Source organism: Euprymna scolopes, chromosome 2, assembly GCF_053919585.1.
Source record: "Euprymna scolopes isolate OS-2025 chromosome 2, ASM5391958v1, whole genome shotgun sequence".
Classification (NCBI taxonomy): Eukaryota; Metazoa; Mollusca; class Cephalopoda; order Sepiida; family Sepiolidae; genus Euprymna; species Euprymna scolopes.
In genome coordinates this window covers 162,146,259-162,171,880 of record NC_136483.1, presented here as the reverse complement: position 1 = coordinate 162,171,880, position 25,622 = coordinate 162,146,259, and the positions used below count along the sequence as shown (strand labels likewise).

General features: G+C 35.0%; 2 protein-coding genes across 5 annotated transcripts in view; one reads left to right on the top strand and one right to left on the bottom strand.

Moving 5' to 3' along the window:
• LOC145298110 (syntaxin-7-like) overlaps positions 1-25,622 on the top strand; it is a 156,438-nt gene that overhangs the window by 103,243 nt on the left and 27,573 nt on the right. The window lies entirely within an intron of this gene.
• LOC145298094 (uS5 assembly chaperone PDCD2-like) overlaps positions 10,752-25,622 on the bottom strand; it is a 50,223-nt gene continuing 35,352 nt past the window's right edge. Inside the window, exons 2-4 of the mRNA XM_080144295.1 lie at positions 23,754-24,064; positions 13,309-13,425; positions 10,752-10,920 (exon numbers count right to left, since the gene is read on the bottom strand). Of these exons, the coding sequence (XP_080000421.1) occupies positions 10,759-10,920; positions 13,309-13,425; positions 23,754-24,064 (590 nt within the window). The 3' untranslated portion in view covers positions 10,752-10,758. The remainder of the gene's footprint in view (positions 10,921-13,308; positions 13,426-23,753; positions 24,065-25,622) is intronic.

Genomic DNA, 25,622 nt, shown 5'->3' with positions numbered 1-25,622 from the left:
GAGGCCATTGTTTTTATTATGGAAACCTGTAAGCTCGAGCCGCATACAACGTTGAAAATTTCAAAGGGAAGTAACTCAAAAGTAGTTTATATTAACTTTTGAAATAATGAATAATAAACTTTTATTTAAATATTTTTATTATTTCATTCTTAAAATGTTTTTATCCATATAACATGTTTTCCACCGCTTTTATTCATGTTAATTTACAGAACAAAAGTACAATAGTTACCTCCCTTGATTTATTTTCAAAGACGTAAGCAATCTTTATGCTTACAACCATTTTTGCGATCTCTACTGGTTGAATTTTTTCTACCCGTTTTAAATATTATAACAAATATATATTATCTTTTTTAAAATATTGTTTAAGTTTTGTTATAATTTGATTAACAAAATGGTGAACAAATGCGTTGCATTTGGCTGCAAAACTGGTTATAAAAACCACGAAAATCTATCAACTTTTCATTTTCCACATGGCAAACCCGACCTGTTTGAAAAATGGACAAAATTTGTAAATCGTGCTGATTAGATTGCAACAAAAAATTCAGTTTTATGTATAAAACATTTTGAGGAAAAATTTATTTTAAAAGAGAAAAGAAATAAGTTAAATTGGTCCCTACATCCAATACCAACAATTCATTCACCATTAGTGAATATTAAGCCATCTCTTCTACCTACATCAAACACAATGAGAAAAGCCCCAAAGGATCAAAATTACCAAGATGATGAACTACCAAGTTTTCTTTCAGCAGATATTATGAGTTTCGAAGATTTGGAAGAAACAAAGTGTTGCCCCACTGGTTCCAGTTTAAAAAAAAATGAAAAATATGTATGGATTTTCCGGATAGATTTTGAGACAAATTTTCCATTACTGAAAGAGTGCATTCGGATTGACAAGAATTTACACGTTCAACTTCAGTATTATGGAAATCCAATACCATTACCACATTGGTTTGTGAAGGCTCACAATGCAAAACTTACAAGGTATAGCATGTTGGAAAATTTCCCCTCTTATGTTCAAAACATTACAGCAGAACCTCCAAATTCCATTCTAAAAGAACTATACAAATTTCAACATTTTAAACCTTCATTTTCTGTTGAACTAATCAGATTCTCCTTATTATTGCGCTATACTTCTCCTCAAGAATATAAACTAATGGTTGAGCAGTTACCATTTTCTTCATTAGAAAAAATACAAAAAGGTGATGTAGAATCTATAACTGCTGCAAAATCTCTCTTGGGAAAAGGTAAACTTTCTCAGGATTGTATCTTGAGGTTGGATGAAATGTACCTTCAAAATGGAACTCGGTTTCATGGTGGGAAGTATGTTGGTGCTGATGAAACTGGCAACTTATATAAAGGTATGATATTTATGATTTCAGGGTTGAAGGAGACAGTGCCAACTGTAGATAAAGTCTGTCCTGAAGTGACTGTTACTGGTGACTGGCTCTTTCAGGAGATAATTGCATGCATTGTACAGTTTTTCAATGCAGGATTTAATATAAGGGCTGTAGTTGCAGACAACCATTCTGCAAATGTAAATGCCTTTAAAATTTTATTAAACAAATTTGAAGGAAATAAAAAAACATTTTATTACTTATCCAGATTCTGCAAACAATTTTTTTTCTTTTTTGACACTGTTCATTTGTTGAAGAATATTCGAAACAGTTTACTAAACAAAAGTTTGTTTCCTTCTTTCAATTTCAATATTTTGGCCCTTCATTTGTGTTTCCAGTCAGGAGTTTTATCTTGGTCTGATATACATAAAATATATGACAAGGACAGGGTTTTGGATGCTACATTACGAAAAGCACCAAAACTAATTTTCAAGGCATTACATCCCGGTGACAATAAGCAAAGTGTCAATTTGGCTATTGCTGTATTCCACGAGACAACAATTGCTGCTTGTAAAAGCTACTTTCCAGAACGGACCGACATTACAAATTTTCTTAAATTGATATGGTGCTGGTGGATTATAGCCAATTCTAATCAAAGATTTACCCCTAATTTTTTGAATAATGCTGCTACTGCAAGTGATAATAAAATCAAACATTTTCTAACTGGGTCGAGTCTTGTTCAAAAATTTCTGACTTTTGCCTCACTGCACAGACTAGCAAAGCATTTGTTACAACTTTGAGAGCACAAGCAATGCTTATGAAAAAACTGCTGAATGATGGGTATGAATATATTCTCACTTGTAGATTTCAAAGTGATCCCCTTGAAAAGCGATTTTCACAGTATCGTCAAATGAGCGGAGGGAGATTTTTAGTGGGTCTTCATGAGATTTATAGCAGTGAAAAGATTTTAATCTGTAGATCCCTTTTTAAAAGAAAATATTAACATTTGGCAGGAAAAGCTCAATCCATTGTCAAAGAATGAAAATTATAATAATCTTTAACTGTGATATTTGTTCTACTTTTATGGTTGGCAATGATACAAAGATCACTGAGAATCATTATCTTAATTTATTATCTCGAGGTTTGACAATTCCATCCACTCGGATTGCTGAATTTATTTGTTCTTGCTTTGCAATTTTGGATTTTTCTTCTCAATTCATTGAAAAACATGGTCAGTCTACAATTAGGAAGTCTGCAGAAATAATTTTAAAAACTTATTCGCCAAAGTATGTATTTACATGTGCGAAACACATTGAAAAAGTACATAAATTTGCAACAAAAATTGTTATAAATATATTCTATAACAAGCAAAAACTTTCTTCGGATGAAATTAGAAAAGATTCATTAAAAATTTTTTTAAAGCGGCAACGATCAAAATAAAAGTGAAATTTACTGTTGAACACCACTGTGTAAAAAAAATTAACCTTTATTTACAATTTTTATTGAATTTCTTGTGCTTTGTAAAGATACTTTAAAATTCCTCTTGTAAGAAAGATAGCAGTTAATGATTTGATAATTTTGTAACAGAGTGAAAAACAATTTACTTCCTTTCCAATCTTTATATTCATGTTCTTTGTAAATATTTTGATATTCTAATAATATTCTAATAAAATCTTTAAAAAACAAATAACCTGTTGTAGTCAAAGCAATTTTTTTTTTTTTCATATTTATAAACAACAAAATTATTGGAAAGGTCAGGGGAGACAACTCAAAATGAATGTTTTTGTTTTGTTGTGTATTATAAAGAAATAAAAGGGGAAAAATACATCTAATTAATGGAAACATTTTACTTTGGACAGGATAACAGTAAAATATGTAAGTAGAATTCATTTAAGCATTATCTCAAATATTAAAACCTGAAATAATTATTTAATTATCTAAGCATTAACATCTGAAATGATGTTTGAATAGAAAACAATTTCTGAGTTACCTCCCTTTGTCTTAGTTTCAATGGCCTCTTAGAAAATTGCCTCTCAATGTGACATATACGGCCATATTATTATAGTAGGCCATGTAGTCATCTAAAGTCCAATGATTACTAGTGTTTACCAATGAAGATAGACAATTTAATTTTGGAGTACTCCAATTGAGGCCGATACTGATTATGACTGACAGTGTACGCCGTGAACCAACGCTAACAGTTGGAAAGGCAACAAGTGTCCACCAATAAATGTAAGTAACAGCTTCAAAACGGCACGAACTGCCAGTAACCATTAGTGATGGCCATAGGTATTCAGTGGATGCCACTGCCCAACAGTTGAAAACAGACGCTTTCAATTCAAAACAGTCTAATGGAGGCCAACACTGATTATGTCTGCCAGTGACTGCAAGTAATCGCCCCAAATTAGTTGCATATCCACAAATAAATTGCCAGTACAATGCCCAACAGTAGAACCCAGATGATTTTATTTTGACTACAACCGCTATTTCACAGGACTGACTAACGTTTGATTTGTTTTCCGGTGAGGTGAGGGGGGGGGGATCTCTTCTGGCTGTGTCATACTTCCACCGGGCAATACCGATACATGGGTCCTGCTGGTTAATATTTAAAAATATATTTTAATAGTCTTTTAATTAATATTTTTATTTATTTTTAATATTCTAACACAAATTTTACTGGACATAGAGAATGATTTTCAAGGCCTTTGCAAGACATTTTTCATATTTTAAAGGTAATAGAAATAAGGCCTTCTCACAACAAAGCTCAAAATTCAAGGCTTTTTCAAGCCTGAACGAACCTTGCTAAGGGGGTGCTCAATATTATCGTTGGAATCATCCTGGTGGTTTACGGGTTGTTTTTTTTTTTCATTTTTAGAAATTTAAAATTTTTTATGTAAATATTTGACAGTGACCATTTCAGTGACACCCCTCAAAAAAAAAAAAAAAAGAAGTCCCGTTACATCATATAGTTTATGGCTTGCATTTTGTGTAGCAAAAATATTTAATTTAATTTTTATCAAATTTTTCATTTTCATCTTGTTCATCAATTATTGACTGCTGCAATTTCATTCACTCAGCATTTCAGCACTATTCAGCATTTTTTTTTTCTTTTTACGTAAACCACCTTTTAAATCTTATTTTAAAGAAAATAAATGAAACTTGGAACTTAGAAAAAGAATCAAATTTATCATTTGATATTTAATCTGACAATAATATAGGACAAGGAGAAAGTGCCCCCAATGATAGCACTAACTTAGAAGTTGCCCCCATTGGGGGCACTAACTTAGAAGTTAGTGTCCCCAATGATGCTGGATTAAATAGAGCGGAGAAGAAAAAGATAACAAAATACCAAGGCTTTATGTGCAATATGAAAAGAAAACTGGAATCTTGGGAAGATCTCTATCATTTCAGTAATCATACGAGCAACTGAACTCATGAAAAAGAAAAAATTTACTACCTGACAAATATACCTGGTGAACCAAGTGCAAGAGAAATCCAAACAGTTGCACATAAAGAGATGGTGAGAATCTTAAAAAGATCTCTCGGTTGGAATGTATAAGATAGTGGGTGAATGTTTGGGTCCAGTGGATGCCTCATCCCCAGCTGGAAGAAAATGATAAAATTAAGATTTTTTTTTTTTTTTTTTTTTTTTTTAAATTTGATTCTTTTGATAAAACTCAGACTTTGTCTCATCTCTATAAAAATTGTCCGAAAGCGACAATCCAGTAAGTCAAAAATTTGCATAATATGCAAGACTTCATTTTGTACTCACAGCACGAAGGATAACAAAGATTTGCTTTATAAAAATCAAAATATTCTATTGAACCTTGAGAATTATACTGTGCAACCAAATCTGTAATGATGACATTCAAAGACCCTATGGCATCGCTCCAATCAAGGGTGAGATGAGTGAATGGCGGCTCAAATGTTTTAAAATTAAGTTGTCTGGAAGCAACCAATAGGAAGGGCCGATGTGATGGGCAGACACTATGGATAATGAGCTTTGTAAAACTGGCCTTCACCCAGACCAATCCTGCGTAGTATCACACTGGTCGCTTCGACACTGACCCCCAACACTTGGGTGCCATGACTCTCTTTATTGCCAGTTCATCTTGATCTTGTTCTGCCATGTTGTCGTCTCTCATATTGTCAATTATTGACGGCACAAGCATTTAAAAGTATCCGGAAAAATAAAAGCAATGCAGATATTCATTTATTTGTTGCAGACTAATATCCTCAACTTTTTGTTGTTGTTTCACAACGTTTCGGCCAACTATTCCTCTGGTCTTCGTCAGGTGGCAACCACGATGGAATAGAAACTCCGAATCTCTCAACTACATTCTCAGCAATTACTGCCTTCCATAGTTGTTTTTCGTCTCCCCACGTAATTACGTCTCACTAAGACACTAATTCTCATCTCAATAAACATTCCAATTGACTAAATAATATAAACACATACACTGTGTATTAGGTTGTTGTGCTCAGTCTGTGTGCAACACTTTCACGGAAAAGGACCACCCCCTCAAACAATAGTGTCTTTATTCGGTAGAGTTGTAACCCCTACAGAGCGGCTCAGATGCATAGGCTAGGGTGAGAGATGCAACTGATGCCGATCCCTGTGGCATTACCTATGTTCTCGTCTAGTGGTTGAGTTTGTCTCTGTCGTCGTAGTCCGCTCACTGTTTCTACCTTTGAATCAGCTTCCAAACTGTCAACTGGGCCGGTCTGAAAAAATAGACTGCACTCAACAACGGCGTTTCCAAAACAAAGAAAAGAAGTCAAAGGTTAACTGGCTTTTCTTAACATAGAATAATTATTGCTTCAACTTTACAAATAGCATATACACAACTGACTTAGTTATACAAACAGGGGCTGGCGGTTTTTTAACAGTGTACTTCGCTTTTCTATCATCAGTATACAGGGAAGAAAAAGTTCACAGAGGCGCGTGTCCTTGGGGAGGGGGTGTCACCAAGACACGTGGCAAAGTGTGTGTGTTCCGATCTTTACTTCACATTTTATCAGTATCGGTTGGTTGCAACCCCTCCTCTCCCAACATGCCCACAAGTGGTGGTCAACCAATCAGCGGCCATACTTTTGTTTCGGGGGGGGGGGGGGGGTCCAGCAATGTCTCGCTGAACTCTGAACGCCTGGACGCAGAAGGAAAAAAATAAATAAATAAAAAAAAAACGACCGTTACCATTATTGAAGAGAAAAGGGTTTTTGGGTTTAAAGAGCCTCGTTGCCCACCCCTCCTCCTGCCAACAATCCCAGATTAAATTATCACGTCAGTAAAGGCAATAATGTCCATACACCAGAAAGGGCGGGTTGTCATGGTCAATTACCACTCAACAGGTCCCCCTGACCCGTTTCCCCGTGGTGGTCTTCTATCAACAGATAATCATTATTTCAGTCAAGCCACAAACACCAGGCCTCGTGGATCCGAGGACTTTTTATGGCCTCGCCGTCAGCTGTCACATTCCTTAGACTGGATTTTATGACTCCATCGGTAATTCAACAACAAATCTTCTTGTCTTCGTCTCTAAGTGGCTCTCATAGACAATTTCCATTTATGCTTAGCTACTTGAGGCGATTAACTTTTGGTGGTCTGTCCATTAACATAAGTGTCCGCCTGTCCTGCTTAGGAATTATTTTTATGACTTTCATTCCAGCGTAGATACTCTTCAGCTATCCATTCTTGTGGGGGATCATTTTGATTATCTGTTAAAAACACCTTGTCCTTTCCATCATCCTATTATCAACATCTTCATCACTAGATTCAACTGTGCGAATTCTTCTGAATTCGTGTCAATGGAACCACCCAGGCGACAGGCTGTTTCTTAATCCACTAGCAAGGTCTTACCGGCATTGTCCGGCCCCTCCCCCATCGGGTCACAATTTGAAGCATTATCAAGAAATAGTTGACCACCTCATGTCAGCCATTTTGTTATCGTTCCAACTCTTGTCTCAAAATAAATAAACGCTTTAAAATAAGCTAAAACGCAATAAACTGTCAGCAACAACTGTAAAAGACTAATAAAGAACGCAAGAGAGTTGTATGCTCAGTCCGTCAAGTCCAAAGTAGCTGAGCAGCAGCTTGGTTCTCACCAGTTTTGGTAAATAACAAACAGTCCTGAATAGAAGCGTGTGCTCTATCCCAACCATTATCAATGGATCTGAGATAATCTTGTCAGCATTGGACAAAGCCAAACTCTTTCCAGCTAATTCTACCCTATGTTATCAGGCCCCCCCCCCTCTGTATTTTCATCCGAGTCTGAAAACATGTTATGTGACATACAAATATCTGTGCGTGATGTTGCCAAGCTAATCAAAAACCTTGATTCCAGTAAAGCAACTGGCCCTGACGGCATTCCTATTAGCGTTCAAAGAGTTTCAACCAGAACTAGCTTTCATACTTACAAGCTGTTTAAGCATTGTCTTAAGAAGAATTGCTTCTGAACACCCTCGAAAACCTCATCAGTATGTCCCGTTTTTAAAAAGTCAGGTGATCGGTCATCTCCCTCTCAATACAGACCAATCAGTATCCTGTGAGTCAGGAATAAGTTGCTTGAATCTGTTAGAGAAGTAGTCAACCACCTCAGCAAAAATAATCTCCTCGGTGACATGCTATATAGTTTTCGTTCTGCTAGATCTACAGCAGATGTGCTAACAGATATAGCTCATAGGATTAGTGAATCTCTCGATGGATGCTTCCTTTCTAAGGCAATTGCTTGACATATTAAAGGCCTTTGATAGGGTATGGAATAAAGGTTTATTCCACAAAATCTCCAGCTATGGTATAACTGGAAAGGTCTTTTCAATTAAATCATTTCTCTCTGATAGGTTTATAAAAGTAGTTGTTAATGGGCAGAAATCAGAAGCTCTCAGTATTAATGCTAGAGTTCCTCAGGGGGTCATCCTGGGTCCAACTCTCCTGATCTGCATCAATGATCTCCCAAATCACATCCTAAGATCATTTGTAGACATTTATGCTGACGACACCATCTATGGCAACACTTCAAAGCCATAAATAACTAAGTTCTCTTTGATTCTCTTTCCTCTAATCTTGATCACGTGGTGCGATAGGGAAACAGATGGTTAGTTACTTTTAATGCATCTAAAACCAAGCTTCTATCTTGACATCATCAATGCTCTGATCCCCATCTGGCATCAATTAACATGAATGGGTTTCCTTTACTCCTGATCTGAGATGGAACACATACATCAAAACTGTTGCCAAGGCTGCTGGAAAAATGGTAGGATCATTCAACCACTCCAGTAAACAAAGTAGATGAATCACTGCTGATGCAATTTTCTACCTGTATAGGAGCTAAGTATGTCCAAGAATGGAGTACTGTTGCCATATCTGGGCAGGAGTTGCTAGAAAGACTTATCCTGCCTTGACAAAGTTCAAAATAGATTTTGTAGCTTGGTGGGAGATGCCCTTTTCTCTTCCCTGCAACTTCTTTCCCACAGAAGAGATGTTGCAAGCCTGTCTGCACTTTATCGTTTTTTCATGGCACGTGCTCGTCTGAGCTCCTCTTGCCTGACTTTCACAAAAAACATTTGTCTAACTGAAACCATTATCAATAATTTCCCTCACTCTTTATCTGTGCCTAAACCTAAATGTAGATTCCATGAACAAAGCTTCTTTCTTAGAACTGCACGCCTGTGGAACTGTTCCATTTTCCTACTTTCCAACAGACTACGATATGGTTGGCTTCAAGTCCAGTATGAACAAGTTCTTGGTGAGCCATCCAGTTAAGTAATCGAATTCACCAATTTTCCACTAACAATTACAATGATATTTACCCCATTATCCTCAAGTGGCCACCCCCTGGGCCTTGATAAATGGTGATTCCTTTGAGAGAGAGAGGAAAAAAAAAAACAAAAAAAAAAACAAAAAACGTTCACTTGTTGGCTCATTTCATAGTCTGCTCCACCTCATCTGAAATCTTCAATCAATTCAACGTTATTTCAACTCCAATCTGCTCATCTTTCCATTTAAATGTCTGATCTTCATCTCCAAGTGGATTTGCAAGAGATACCGTTGTAGAAAATAACCTTCTAAACACTAACGTCCACATTTCAGTCTTTAAGCCATCACCGTTGTTGATGGATCAATTTATCTCATCTGCTAAAACTCTCCCAATCTAGTCAGAGCTGAAAATTGTAAACTGCTCCAAATTATAAACCAACTCCTAAATTTATTTCTACACAATTGGAAATATCAAATCTTGACTGTCTCAGAGTGACTGATAAGCAGAAATAATTCACCCTCTTAGCTGACTCATAGTATTACGCATCAAGTTTTTTTTAAAGCAACATTTAGTATCCTACAAAGACCTTTTCAAGATGCACACTAAGGTGATAATGCGCACATAAAGGAATCCAGTTGCTAGGTTATCTGTGCACCTCCAGGCTATGAGATTTGTGAACTAAGGCTTCTTTAAGGTTAAAAAAAAAAAAAAAATATATATATATATATATTGTTCGTATACAGTATGGGCACGGATCACATCAAGAAAAAAGGAGGAAAAAAAAAAAAAAAATTGACATAATAGGCAAAAACAGACATCCTTACTAAAATTAGAAAAATTGAGTAAAATTTTAATGAAAGATAAAAACCGGTTTTCATTTTGCCAATCCACCATTCATAATTACTTGGTTAAATGACAGGCTGACTTATCTCCCCTTACTTTACGAGATTTCCGCTCTTGTTCAATCGGTGGATTGGCAAAATATAATTTTCAATAATTTTTCCTAGGTTTGGTATAGATACTTATATTTTATCTGGTTTTGGAACTGTGATTTTTAACTGATAAGTGACAATTAAAAAAAAAAAAAAAAAGAGCTAAATTCAAAACTTTCTCTCCAAGAGAGCAAGCAAGAGAGGAAAGAAAACATTCTTGTCCAGAATTCCCCCTATTTGAATGATTTTGTAACGAAAATATCACATTTCAAAAATTATGTAAATTGCACAAGTAGTTTTGTTATAAGTAGTAGGGCAGGTTATCTCAATATTGCATAAGAATCTTTCACTTAGTGATACAAGATTGTTTCAGCAATCTGCCCCACTTAAAAAAAAATCAAATTTTATGAATGTCCATAAAGTGACTTTTGTTCACCATGGGGGGGGGGGGGAAATAAAGTAAAACAAAAATAGATAACTGAACAATTCATAGATTTGTCATAATGCCTACGTATTCCCGTGATCATTTTATGTGATTTTTTGAAATATGATATTTTCATTTCATCATAGGTTTGTATAGCATACAGATCTGGACAAGAATTATGTTGTTGACTTTTCCTCAACTGAGGTGAATTTTATCTATTCTGATACCTTAAACATTAATTTGAATCCAATATATATAAAAAAAAAAAAAAAAAAAAAAAAATTAAAATACACAACTCAAAAAGTTACATTTTAGGAAGTTTTATTAGAATAATCTTGTTTCCAGAGATACTCCTCTACGTATCTTGCATCAATTTCACAACTGTCACTGCATGTATAAATAGCCAGGATTCCCCAATCGATGCTTTTGGTCAAATTGTCAACGTCCAAGTGAACCAGTAATTGTGGCATTACCTATCAGAAAGAAACATTTGACAGATTAGTATTAAAAAAAAAAAAAAAAAAAAATATTGGCGTTTCAAACAAAGACATTTTAACTAAAAACGTGTTGTGTTGAAACTAGTATAAATTACTAAAAATGACTCAGATGTGCTAGATCTATTTTTCATTTTTTGTTTAAAAAAATGAAAAAAAAAAAAAATACTGATCCAACATTTTGTATATTGAAATGGTGGATTTTAATTGAAAGCAAAGGAGATGAATCAGTTTGTCAAAGAATTGGTCACAAAGAACTGTTCCACATTAAAAAAAAAAAAAAAAAAAAAAAAAAGACACACATGCAATAATTTTTTTTTTTTTTTACTTGATTATTTTTCAACATGGCATGTATTGTAGTAGTGTCTTTACCTGAAATGAAATCCTACTATCCTATAGAAGTACCCAGAGTTTGATTAAAATATTAAATAAAGCTTTCCCTCGTCTATAATTACTTTGACCATTAAAAATGCTTCAAATGATTTTATTACGTTAATAAAAAAAAAAAAAAAAAAATTCATAAGATGCAGATGTTTTCATCTGCACATTCAGCAATCCAAATGCAATTTACAACAAAGGCGCTATAAATACATAGATGCAGCTGAATTTTGAGATGAGAATATATGTATTTGCATCCCTGTTCTCATCTAAAGTGTTTTTGTTTGTTTTTTTTACTAAGGAGTCACCACTCTAGGATAAAGGGTCAATGAATGTAAAGTGGTAGTGTAGTAATCGTTAATGGTGTAAAATGGGTAGAATTTGATTATTTATGGGGACAACTTACAAACTTGTTTACACTGGATTTGAAGGCAACCATGTTGTATTCAACTGGAAAGCAGGTCAGCAGAACAGTGTTCCACAGACGGGCAGTCCTGTTCATAGAAGTTTTGTTCATGGAATCTGCATTTAGATTTAGGCACAGATAGAGAGTGGGGAAAATTGTATATAGTGGTTGAAGCTAGTCAAATGTTTTGTAAAAGTTTGACAAAGGGGAATCATAGATTGGAGTTTAGTTGAGTACTTGCCATGAAACTAACTAGTGAGCAGAGATATACTAGCAATATCCCTTGTGTGGGAAAGAGGTTGCAGGGAAAAGAAAAGAGCAACTTCCTCTTGAGGCAGCTTGGGGCTTCTACATTAATTAATCTTGTGCACAACATTCTGTGCTTGTGGGGAAGCGTGCACACACGTCATATGCAAGTGACGTGTGATTTTCAAAACCAGGTTTGATTGACAGGGGTTTATAAAATTCAGTGGTGTCAAAAAGTCAGCCTTGCATGTGAGCAACTGAATTTAAAAATTACGTAATAACCTACATTTCTCTCTCTCCCTTTTTTCATTAATAGAACGAATTGAATTATATTGTTTTAAAACATTGGAGGTGTTGGACTCCATCGAAAGTAGACATATATCAGTTTGGTCTTGCAAGTGATGACAGACGTGGGTTAACAATCACATAAGTTCAATATGCTCCTCCAGTGTTAAGAATAATTTTATTTTTTATATAAAAAAAAAAAAAAAAAGATGTCTTCTTTGCTTATTTTATGCAGCATTCAATTTCAGCCCAAAGGTTCCTGTTATCAACAATGATGATAAAACCCTGCCCACAATGACATCAAGAAGTGACCCATGTCATTTCAAATCGTTTATGAGCCTATCGTTTGATCATGTCATTTCAAGGATGTTTCTTAACCAAGTAATACTTCCCTGGCAAACAATAGTGTCATACTACTAGGTTTCAAAGCCGGTTTTAGCTAGATAGAGCACACCAAGTAGCCCCTCCCAGATGTAGCAACAATACTCCATTTTAAGGTGTACCTGGCTCTTATACAGAGAGGATTGCATCAGCATTGTTACCTACTGGAGTAGGCAATAGAATGATCTAACCATTTTCCCAGCAATCTTGGCAACAGATTTGATGTACGTGTTCCATTTCAGATCAGGAGTGAAGGTCAGTTCCAGAAGCTTGTCAAGACATGGAGCTTCCAAGACGAGAGTCATTCATTTAAATTGGGGCGTGATGGGGGTCAAAGTGATGATGATGAAAAGAGAGAAGCTTGGTTTTCGATGCATTAAAATTAACCAATCACCTTCTTGCCATTGCATCACATTCTCAAGATCAGAAGAGAGAGAATCAGAAAGATCTGACCTGATTTTCTTTAGGTGTATCTTGTCGAACTGGGAAATCTGTACAGAATGTGTAATCCTTTATTCAATTCACGAGTTCAACAAGATACCCCCCTGGAGAAGGTTGGAAGTTATATCGCCTAAAATGTCGTCAGAATAATACATAGAGGCATCTATAATTACACCCCCCCCCTCCGCCCACATCAATATAAACAAAGAAAAAATTATCAAAATACTTACTTGAAACTCAAATATACGTGGTGCTCCACATGCAGGACAATGTGGAATGTTTTCCTTAGTGGGTTTGTTTTCACTGGACACCCACAGTTCTTGGCCCCCACGGTGATAGCGCACAACCTATTAAATAAAAAAATAAATAAATTTTTTTTTTTTTTTTTTTTTACCAGGATGCTTCCTTTATATATATATATATATATATATATATATATATATATATAAAAACAAAAAAAAAAACCCCAAAAAATGTAATGAAGTTTTAAACTGAAAAATTTTCTAGAATTCAGAAAGTTGAAGGTTGTGTAAGGAAGAGAAAATAGGTCGATTGAATGCTAATATTTGTTTACAAAGAAAATTAAAATCAGAAAACCTCAGATTTTCCAACTTTCATTGATAGCAATATATATAACTAGCGGGGGTACCCGGCGTTGCCCGAGTGTTTGTTTCCGGGACGGGGGGGGGGGGGGGAGTTTTAAAAAATGTTATGGTAGGTAAGTAGGAAGGATCAAACCCGGAGTCATGAGTAAAAGTAGGAAAATAAAGTGTGAAAAAAAAAAAAAAAAAAAAAAACATCTGCAACGTTAACAGTTCGGCCACCAAGAAAAGTCCATTCCAGTTGTTTAGGAAAAAAAAAAAAAAAAAAAAAAAAAAAAAAAAAACGACTACGGTAGGTCGGCGCGAACGTGAAAATATAATGTGAATTGTCCAGCATGCTAACCACTACGCCACAGAGCACTGCAGCTTAGTTTAGTGATTTTAAATAACTTCACATGAAAGAACTACGAAGCCAAACCGGTGTTCTCTTCTCAACTGTTCCTTGTGAACGATCCCCAAACGGTGTTAAGTGGTGGTAGGGGGAGGAGGAATTTATTAGAGAGAAAATATTTTACCACTTCCATTGATCTTAACAGATTTTGGCCGTGACTTCTCAGCAGAAAAAGTATAGAAATCTAAGATTATCGAGGAATTTGAGAAATAATAAGCCTATAACACACCTCAGACATTGTTCTGCCGTTTGTGCATATTATATTTGCATGAAATATCTTGATTTTTAATCCTATTAATGTCAAAATCAGACGGGAAAAAATGAGCTCATTTTATTTATATAGAGATTATAAAACTGAACTGTTCTTTTTTGCTTGAATCTTGTCTTCAATTGGGCGATTCCATCTTTTAGAGAAGGGATTACAGGTGAATATATATTATATTATATATATGTATGGGCATGGCTCAAAGGCAAAGGAATGAGGGGGTTTCGATCCTATCTGATGGTACCCAAGCCATATATAAAATAAACTTAGCTTTCTTGAAGTTATACATTTGGATTTACCGTCACTGGATTATTTATCTTCCACCAGACTATCCATTCACGTGAAATCACCTTTTTCTTCACCATATTCCCTCTGCTTCACTTTTTTTGTTTTCAAGTAAGATCTTTGACTTACTTGTTGTTTCATCAAATACTTTTGTATGCAAAATCCGATCCCGCATTTTGCTAATTCCTACCCTCTGATGAGAAGGAAAGTATTTCTTCGAAACTCTGTGGATTAAGGACTATCCACTTATCTAGTGTTTCCTTTTCAGATTAAATATGTTTTTAACTCATTTCAAAGTGTTTTTTAACATGTTTTATTAACTGTTTGCTCGTATAATATATATATATATATATATATATATATATATAAGGCAAAAGTGGTGCGCGCGTTTTTGTATGTCTTAGCAAAGGCTTTTTTGGCCGGGATTCTCGGGAGTGGGGGGTTACTATATTTTAGAACTTTTTTTTATATACTCCCTAGATTGTAATATCTACGATTTGTGAACGGAGATCATCTATATCTTTTATTTGAGTGACTTTTACAAAATTCACGCTATTCCCTTCTGTCACATGTTTGGCTTTTTCGTATAAAAGCGAAACTAATCGATGGCAAAGCCGTCAGTGGCCTTTTGTGCAAGGACGTCTTGAAAGCAATTAGCTTTGAACAATGTGGGGAGAAACCCTTCATATCAGACAATTGCTTTTCATTTGAGAGTTCCCCTTTTTTCATGGGGGAAACAAATAAATGAAACAGCAGAAATCTGAACTTGCCTTCAACCAACGTTCATTTCTGCACCTACAAGCAAGTCAACTTTTTGATTGACATCGCTAAATTTGAACGCTTTTCACTTCCTATGGCCTCGTAGCGTAGCGGTAAGATGTCATGTTTTCTTTCACTTTCTTTTCCGCCTTCGCGTCACAGGTTTGAGCCTGCCTGCCAACACTTTAACACCTGTAAATACCCGGGCAACGCCGGGTACCCCTGCTAGTCTATTATAAAAATCTCACCTGTCTGTTTAAACGTATGTATGTATGCCTGCCTAAAACTTTCGACTGAGGCGACGGATTTTCACGAGATCAGTATAGTTTTAAGGCTCGAACATTTGGACGACAAATATTGAAAAATTGGCTAAAAACATTATCTACAAGGAGGAGTCGCTTTTATCACCAATATTTTCAAAAGTCATCTCCTTTTTTCGATTGACTAGCCTTAATTTAAATCTTTGCCACTTCCGGTTTTGTGATGGACGCAATGGCAAATACGTCACATTTTTCTTTTCCTCCTTCACGGTAAAGGTTCGAGCCTGCCTGTTTGCCTACTACCACTTTTTTTTTGCTTAACACACACCTCCAAACACCCAGGCACTAAGGCTAGTGTGTATATACAAGTTTTGATCTCACTACTATATATTAAGTTTAATATAATCAATAGTGAATTGTCTATAATCATAAATACGTAATCTGCATGAATTAAAATATCATATTTAAATATCTTATGACCGGGAAACGCCATGCAGCTTGCTAGTGAAGATAACAAATGGATTCATACTCATTTTTAATGTTATAGTGTCGTACCACAGTCACGTTAAACTCAGTCCTGCGATTGTTATTGAAGAATTTTTTTTTTCAATTTAGAAACTGGCAATAGATAACGGTTTTGGAATTTTGGAGAGGAAGATTAATAATTCATTACCTTATTGAGTAAGCCACAGGTTTTTGCAGACCTGAGGCGTAGCGGATAAAACGTGTGGTAAAATACAGTTGTAAGTTACACTCCTCTGGATGTTGAAAGTTCAATCTTCAGTGGGGGACAATGTTCAAAATTAAATTGTGAATTACTTAGGACTTTTTACGCAGTCATGGATAACAGAGTATGCAAATAACACTCAAAATGAGAAGAGTCCGAATAATCCAAATAATATGAATATAATAGTTTCATCCTATTCAAGAAAGCAAACAGAAATGTACATGCAGTTTTCTTAAAAAAAAATTAGGAGGAGATGTTTTTTAAAAGATATTCTCACTACTTTTCCAACTCTGATACCGTCCTTTCATTTCATCACAAAGTATTTGTACTCCTGCAGTGGTCATGATTAACTTTTTTTATACTTATCATGATCAAGGAGTATTTGTACATTGCGAGTGGCTATCATTAACTTCCCTCTCTCATTGTAGTATTTTGTTTTATTACTCTTAGTATGAACAGACATTACCTGCTAGTCACTTTTGGGTCTAGCTCAGGGGTTTGATGTGTATTGGGATCTCGGATGGAAATCAGTGTGTTGATAGCCCGGGGTTAGGAATTTCAAAGTGAAATTCTCCTTCCAAACGCACGTAGTAAAATATGCAGCGTGCCGGTTATAACGATATCACAACCAAATGGCACTTGCCAAGGTTCGAACCAGCATTATCGTCATGAAACACTTTAATGACATTCACGGTTAATAATTAGAATAAGGCAATAAGAACGACGATGACACAATCGAGTATGAACGTACTAAAAATACACTCATGTAAATAAATTAATGTAATACAGGTGAATGCAAAAAAAATAAAAATAAAAATAAATAAAATAATGCAAATGGGGGCGCAGACAACATTATGGGTCAAGATGGGGGGAGGGGGGTCGATAATAAAGTTTGTTCATGGGGTGTATTGTCTCTCCACCCCCCCTTTTTTTTTGAATGAAAAGAAAATTGAGTCACAGTTATTAATTAGAATCAGACAGTCACATATTCTTTCTTTGCACACGGCGAAAAGTCAATTTATATATAACATGAATGATATTTTAGCAGAGACATGGGAGCGGGTTGGGCGCATCGGAGTGAATGAAAATTGATAAATACTTAGCTACTTGATAATTGTCCGGTCCTGACGAGCGTCATTAACACAAATGCCTTTTCTCTTCTTCGTCACCGTTTTTTTTTTTTTTAACATTATTCCTGACACATGATTTTTAGCATAGGATTCTCCATTGGAGGGATATTCATCTCCAAGAATAACATTCGGCCAAGGTATATCCAAGTTTTGAGTTGGTTTCCCTTTTCGGTCTGATGGCGATCCGCTGATCCGAGTTGAGTGGACTGTATTTTGCCTATGCGTCTTTCTACGCTGGTGTTAACCCCATTTTCTTCGGGGCACTGATTTTTAATCAATGTTCTCTTGGCTGTTCGCAGCCCAACTGAATTTCCCGCTCAAGTTTTTTTTTTTATTTCCACGTGTTCCCTTCTGAGATGTGTGATTTGGGGTTTCTGTGCGATTCACATCCATTATGTACGCCGTCTTTTCGAAAGGCGATGAGGCGGGGGATCTTGTCTGTGACTTTCTTTGCTGGGTGGATGGAGGGAGGTTGGGGATGGGGTGTCTGCTTGACTAATATATACATTTATTATGACATGAAAGGAAGAAGGGAGGAGAGGTATAGTTTTTCCTTATAACACTGGCCAGCTTAAATTTTTAACATGCATTTGGTTATTTACCTTTTCTTGACTCATCCCAGTTTCTTGGTTACTTTAAAACAAATTAACAATTGCTAAATGTTTTTGGTGCTTATTTAAAAGAAAAAAAAAAAGCTCATCACAGAATAAAGATGTCATATTCCAAAAATTACAGAAATTGATTTTTTTTTTTTTTTAAAACTAAGAAAAAAAAATTTTATGAAGCGAGACAAGATTGAAGTGACCATTTTAGATTTTGTTTGTATCTAAAATAATTCAAACTTTCTAAAATAACAAATTGATTTTCTTAAAAATTGATGAATTTACATAATTTTTGGAATGTGACATCTTTGTTCCGTGACGTGTATATTTTTTGTTTTTTTAGGCAAATATAATTCTCAATAAGCACCGATTTTTTTTTTTTTTTTTCCTTTTTAAGTAAATTAAAAAGCTAATTAGTTAAAGATCAAGTAAACTTTCCATGCTCAATCTTGCTGAAGCATGTTGCTGTTCGATTAACAGTACAGTGGGTCATGGGATGTGCTCTGCATGTAAAATCATGGCAGTGTGCTTCAAGCTTCTCAAACCTGCACATCACTTAATCACCAGGAGTCTTGCTGACATTATATAAGTTATATCTTATAACTTACTAACTAGCTCTACCTACGTATTGAGCACTGTTGAAGTAAATACTTAAAGTTTATGCATAAATTTATACTTTCGTATATTAATTTTATGTGATTAAATTAAGTAGTGTATATACACACACACACACACACACACACACGGGGGTTTTGTACAAGTTGTCCAAAAGCAATGTATCATGCTGATGAATTCGTATTTGCCTGTGAAACAAGGACAATCTAAGTGTTAAGTTAAAGACTTGGAGGTTGAAGGTGAATACTGCCAAAACCAAAGTGATGATCAATACTTATAGTGTTGGAAAACTCAAATATAAGAAAGCTCCCATGTTCAGTTTGTAGAAAGGAGTGGGATGCAATTAATTTTTTTTGTGGAATTTGTAAGAATTAGGTACATCTGGGTTTGACCTTTACTCTTGATCTGAAATGGAACACATACATCATCTGTGGCCAAGGTTGCATGGAAAATGGTGGGATCCTTCTACCGCTTCAGAAGATATCTCACTAATGATGCAATTCTCTATCTATATAAAAGCCAAGTACGTCCAAGGATGGAGTACTGTTGCCACATCTGCGCAGGAGCTGCTAAAAACAGCCTATCCTGCCTTGACAGAGTACAAAATAGACTTTGTGGCTTAGTGGGGGATGCCCTTTTTTCTTCCCTGCAACCTCTCTCCTACAGAAGAGAGGTTGCGAGCCTATCTTTGTTTTATCGTTATTTCTATGGCAAGTGCTCATCTGAGCTCCAATCTCTGGTCCTCCCCTCGCCAATCTTTCTCGAAAAACACCTATTTAGCTGAAACCACTGTCAATTTTCCCCACTCTTTATCTGTGCCTAAATCAAAATGTAGATCCCATGAACAAAGGTTCTTTCTTAGAACTGCACACCTGTGGAACTCTCTGCCGCTTGCCTGTTTCCCCCCTGACTGCAACTTGGATGTGTTCAAGTCCAACATAAACAAATTCCTGATGAACCGCCCCCTTAAGTATAAGTAATGACACTATCAAATCTCCAATACTAACTATTACTTCGATAATATCCCATTGATTACTGTACACACAATAACCCTTATCCCTGAGTGACTTCTGGCTTTAATAGGTGGTGACCTCCATGTAAAAAAAAAAAAAAAAAAAAAAGTGCAGTAGAATTACTGGTAGGTTGAAAGAAGATCTATTTATTAATACTGTAGTTGTGTCACGATGGTTTCCAGAATATAAGCTATTGAAGTGGGTGATCCTATTTATTAAAAAAAGGCGGATAGAAGGTGATAACATACTACAAACATTAAATTAGTATATAGATACGCTAATTTAATGTTTGTAGTATGTTATCACATTCTATCCTTGTTTTTAATAAATAGGAACTCCAGACACGCCAAAGACAATGTTAAAAAAAAAAAAAAATGTTGCTCAATAGAGATGGATGAGAAGTTAAATGTAGGCAAAGTATATTTGCATGTAAAAATTGTCGAAAAATTGTGGAGCAGGTGCTAGCATGATATCTAGAATTAGGAGTGGATGGAAGGAATTTCTTGCACGACTAAACTACGACAATTCTAAAATATCCGGCTTCAGCTTCCTATTTTAAAGTCCTCCAATATTCGATCAAAATCAGACCAACAAATCTCACTCCAACTCCAAAATCTTTTTCTAGATGATTGGTTCGTTAGGTGTATTTGCTTTATATTTTCCGGATTATTTAATGCTGAATCCAGTAATTTTGGAAAAAGTTACTTTATATAGTCAAATATTTATTCATGGCATCTGGTTTGATTGTTTTGTAAAAGAAAATTGTTTTTGTACAACATGATTGGGTTTGGCAAAAGGGAAAAAATATTTTATGCATTTGGGAGGATGGAGGGGGGGGGGTCAGGAAACCAGTATCTTCAGACAACCTTATCTGATACTTTAAAAGGTAAATAATTACAAATAGAGCCTCACCACTGGATGTCTTAAAATCATGCCCAGGAACATCCAGATGGGGGATACAAGAACTATGAGTGTCTTGCTGAGTGGGATATTGTTGTGCCTTGGCACTAAACTAGGCATTTCTATGCCTAGGCATCGTGAAAAAAAGTTTATGTTCGGTTAACAATAGTGTCCATGTACAATATCAAATCGTATTATAGCTATCTTTAAGTTTAAACTTTTATAAATTAAAATAAAAATATTAACGTACATTATCAAATATCATTGCTCTCTTTACTTGGAGTTTAAACTTTGTTAAAACTAAAATAAGACTAAACACTTAATACTCTGCATCGAATTAAAGAATTTGAAACTTGAAAAATATAGACATAATTTGAAATAATAAAATGGGTACTTGTATAGTTTAATCAAGACATTAAAAAAAATATGTGAAAATATTGAAAAAAGTTATACTGTATGTACCTGTTATGGAATGAAGTTCTCCGAAAAACAATTATTTATTTTTTTTTTTTTTACACAACAGGAAAAACAATTTTTTTTATACCACAGAGCAAAAGATAGCCATGTTTCAACTTTATATCCCGAGGAAGGAATAGAAGCTATTATTTAACATGGGGAGGATGGGTGGGTGTCAGCGTCTCTCCTCTTCCTCATGGTCTAAAAGTTCAAACATGACTACCTTCAATTCGCTGGCATAAAAATTGTTTTCCTCTATAAAAAAAAAAACAAAAAAAAAAAAAACAAACAAAAAAGCTTTATCGAATAAAAAAAATTTCTTTTGAAAACGTCATTACATAACAGGTACATACAATATAACTTTTCAATATTTTCATTTTTTTATGTCTTGATTAAACTGTACAAGTACCATAAAACGTTACGACAAATATGAACCTCTGCTTTTGCCATGAAATTTTGGACAAATCAACTCGTTAAAATTTAAGCAGGAAGCTAGAGTAATTTAGAAAAACAGGTTGAGCGAGAAGATGTTGCAAGTTCTTCATCCCCAATTTTTTTTTTTCCTTCAAACTTATCTGACTAAAATATACATACAGATACACACAATACAGTAAAAATCTGGGTCACACCACATGCATACAGATACATACATACAACACACATGCATACAGGTACATACACACAACACATACAAACACACACGCACAATTTAATGAAAATCTGGGTCACACCACTGGAATTATGACTAGAAGTTTCATATGGTGATAATACAATGGACTTTTATTAAACACTTCCTAACAGATAATTCCTATGTTGTTAAATGAGAGAAATCAGTGCAGACGTGCATAAGTTTGTGGACAGTATTACTACTTTTACTAAAAAATATAGAGAATGATCATTTGGTTCAATCTTGGTGATGGTGGTGGTGGTGGTGGAGGAGGGGAACTGCCTACAAATCAAAATCCATCCTGTTAAAAATGGCACATTTTAAAATTTGAAACGCATTCAAATTAAATTTATATACAACTAAAGACATCTGCATCCTCACAAAAAAAAAAAAAAAAATAAATAAATAAAATAGTACCTTTACATCAACATAAGACAGTTTTCAATTGGTTGGTCTTCCAAACAATTTAAAAATCAACTTTCTCAAAACTATCTTTAGTCTTTAAAAGATATTTTTTTTTATATATATCATGAAAAGCAATGAAAAAAAAAAAAAAAAAAAAAAAAAAGGTACAGGAAATAAAGTTATAAGAAAGCTGATAGAAGGAAGTGTTAAAAAAAAAAAAAAAAAAAAAACATTTGACCACTGCTCATTTTTCATTCATTTCTAATTAGCTTTGAAAAGTGTTTTCTAAAATGTATTTACATAAACTTTTAAAATTTAATCAATAAAAATGTCCTGACACATTGAAATTACAAACAAAAAAAAAAAAAAAAAAAAAAAAAAAAAGAAGCAAATTGCATTATACAGCTATACAGTATAACCCCGGGATACTGCATTAAAAATTTGTAATAAAATACATTACAGTATATAATACACATGTATATAATCAAATAACAAATAACACTAAAGTGGGGCAAATACCGTAACTAGAAGCCAGAAAAACATTGTATTCCACATCGTAACCTGAAAAAACAGTATCCTAGAGCCACCATATCCCAGAGTTCTACTGTGTAGACTTCAAGAAAAAGTGGTTTAAAAATATCACCTTAACTTTTAAGTTATTTTTTAATAGAGGATGTTAAAAAAAAACAAAAAAAAAAAAAACAAGAATCATATGGTTACACTTGCATCACAAACCCAAAAAACATTAACAGATTTTCATATTTCAGAATCCCTAAAACAAAGTCGTTTTATGAAGAATTATGTTCATTGGCCTCAAAGAAATCTGGTGAAAATGAAACCATACTCTGGCTATTCCAAATTCATAACTGTAAGGCGCCAAGTTATAATAAAATAAAGTCTCAATCTTTTTCAGGTAAAATTATATTTCCCCACTATCCAACAATCTTGAAGTTTTTTTTTTTTGCATGGTAACAGAAGGCTAACCTGCTTACCCACCCGTCAGTTTGCCTCCAACTCTACGTTGGATTCACTCCCTCCCTGATTTTCCTCTATGAGCAGAAACCACACTAGATGATCTGAAATATGAGAACAGTCTTGGGTGTGAGAAGGTGTTTAGAGAACCGACTTTACAAGATGCAGAAAGAGCAATGGATTTAATATATGTACTCCAGGAAAGATTTGATGAAAGAAAGACCAAAAAGTTTCAGAGTCAATTTTTCCTCAAGAGCAGAGCCATCCATATGAATCTCAGGAAGAAAAGGGGATATGTCTATGACTAAAAGATACAAGCTGAGTCTTAACAGAGTTAAACAAAAACCATTTCATATCCCAATTTACAACTGAACCGAAGTCAATTTCTAGATTAGCTGTATATTTTAACTGATCCAAGGGAGATGGGCAAGAAGCAGCACTAGAATAGAGTAATAGCATCACTGGTCTGTGGAGTTCAAAGAACTTAGCACTTTCGTCTTTTTTTGTTATTTCTTTCTAACTAATCTCTTCCAGTGGTTTTAGTTATGGGGGAATGACCGGGGGGGGGATCCATAGTATCATAACAGAGTAGGCGTGTTAGCATCCAACAATTGTGGTAACCTTACCTGTTCAGGATCATTGCGGATTCTTTCCTTAAATTTGAGGAATTCTTTATCGTCTGAAGTTTCATTGCGAGCAAATGATTCCAGGTCCCTAATGGATTTGTCACCCAACTGACAACCTTTCACAGCCTCAATCATGTTGGAATAATCTTTGTGCGATTTCTCGTCTCTCGGCTCGTTTTCTCGTAATCTTTTCACCTCACTGTTTTCCCCATCTTCATCCTCCTCTGCTTCGTCATTATTCATCTCTTCTGCATCAGTGACTAATTCAAACTCTTTGAAAAGAACATTGGGATGCTCTCGACTTGCTCGACCTGCAATAAAAATAAAAAGTTATATATATATTTCTCTTTCTTCACTTCAAACCAGGCATATTAACACTTGAATCAAAGGGTTACTATTTGGGGTTATGTCTAACAGGGGATTACGTATGTGTGTAGGGGAGGGGTAGTCAAATGTCTGTTCACATCACATTTAACTTATGCATGTCAGTACAGTCAGGGAAGCAGGATACAGGGAGTGAATTCCAGAGTTTAGTAGTCCAAAAGAATAAATTATTAGAGTACAAGACTTTCTGGCATCTAAGGACCGCAACAGTGAAAACGTGGGATTTTGCTACTTGTCAGGTTAGTTGGGAGTATTATGTTGAGGGGGTGCATGCTAGGAGCCAAAATACATTCTATTAAAGTACTTGTAAAAACGGACACAGCGATGGAACAGAGGTTGGAGCTTGGCCAATAATGCAGGACCTATTAGATTTGAGACTCTTTTCGACCCTGTCTAAGAGGGAGAGACTAGTGGTTAGAAGCACCAGCCCAGATGTGACAACAATACTCCATGCACGGGCAGATGGCTGCTTTGTGGAGATACATGATACAGTTAGGTGAGAGTAATTTTCTAGCAAGGTAGAGGGAGCCTACTCTCTTTGCAGCAGCCTTGGCAATGTCCTCAATATATTTGTTCAAAATAAGTTTTCAATAAAAAGTGCTTGACTGAGCTTTAATTTCTTGTTCCTCCTTGTAAGACATTCACAGTAAGAACTGCTTTCTATCAAAACTGCAAAGTACTTCCCTTCCTTAGTCTGTTTAACATCAAATAAAGTTTCCATAAACAGTTTCACTACAAGAACTTCACATCTGCTTAACATTACCAGAGGAGAGCTTCCCTGCAGGCTACAACTCCAACATCAACAAATACTTGTCAACTGTCGTCTTAAGTAATGAAACATTTTTCCTTTGACTCTTCATTAAACTAACAAAATATCCGTCTCAGTAATCTGTATCCTCGAGTGTTTTTTAGCCCTGGTAAAGGGTGACTTAGTAAATAAAGATATTTAGCGTAATATTATTTAATACCAGTGGGAGGGGAGAGGTGGCTTCACCGGTTGTGAAATATGCTTAAATATATTTAAATTCATGCAGATTTTCATATTTATTACTACAGAGCCAACTCTTTACTGAATATTATATTGTACCTAATATATGGTACAGATTTCAAAAGATTATAAAAAAAAAAAGATTTGGGTGCTATCAACTGGAATTGAAACCAAAACATTTAGGACTCCAGCCAAGCCACATTGCTTACCATTTGTGCTATTGACAGATAGCAAAGTTTTAAGAGTAAACCACTTTAAGCTACAAATAAATTTCTGCATGCACGAAAATAATAGAAAAATGTCGGGGAGTTAAATTTTGCATACCGGCAAGTTGCCGGTATATTTCTGTATGCTTTATTCATCCATTAAAAAAGGATTGCTTTAATTATATAATCGGATAACCGAACAGCTGGTAATCTATTAGTGCAAGAGTCAAAGAATACAATAGGTGATGCATAATTTTCCCAGATGTGTGTGTGCATATATATATATATATA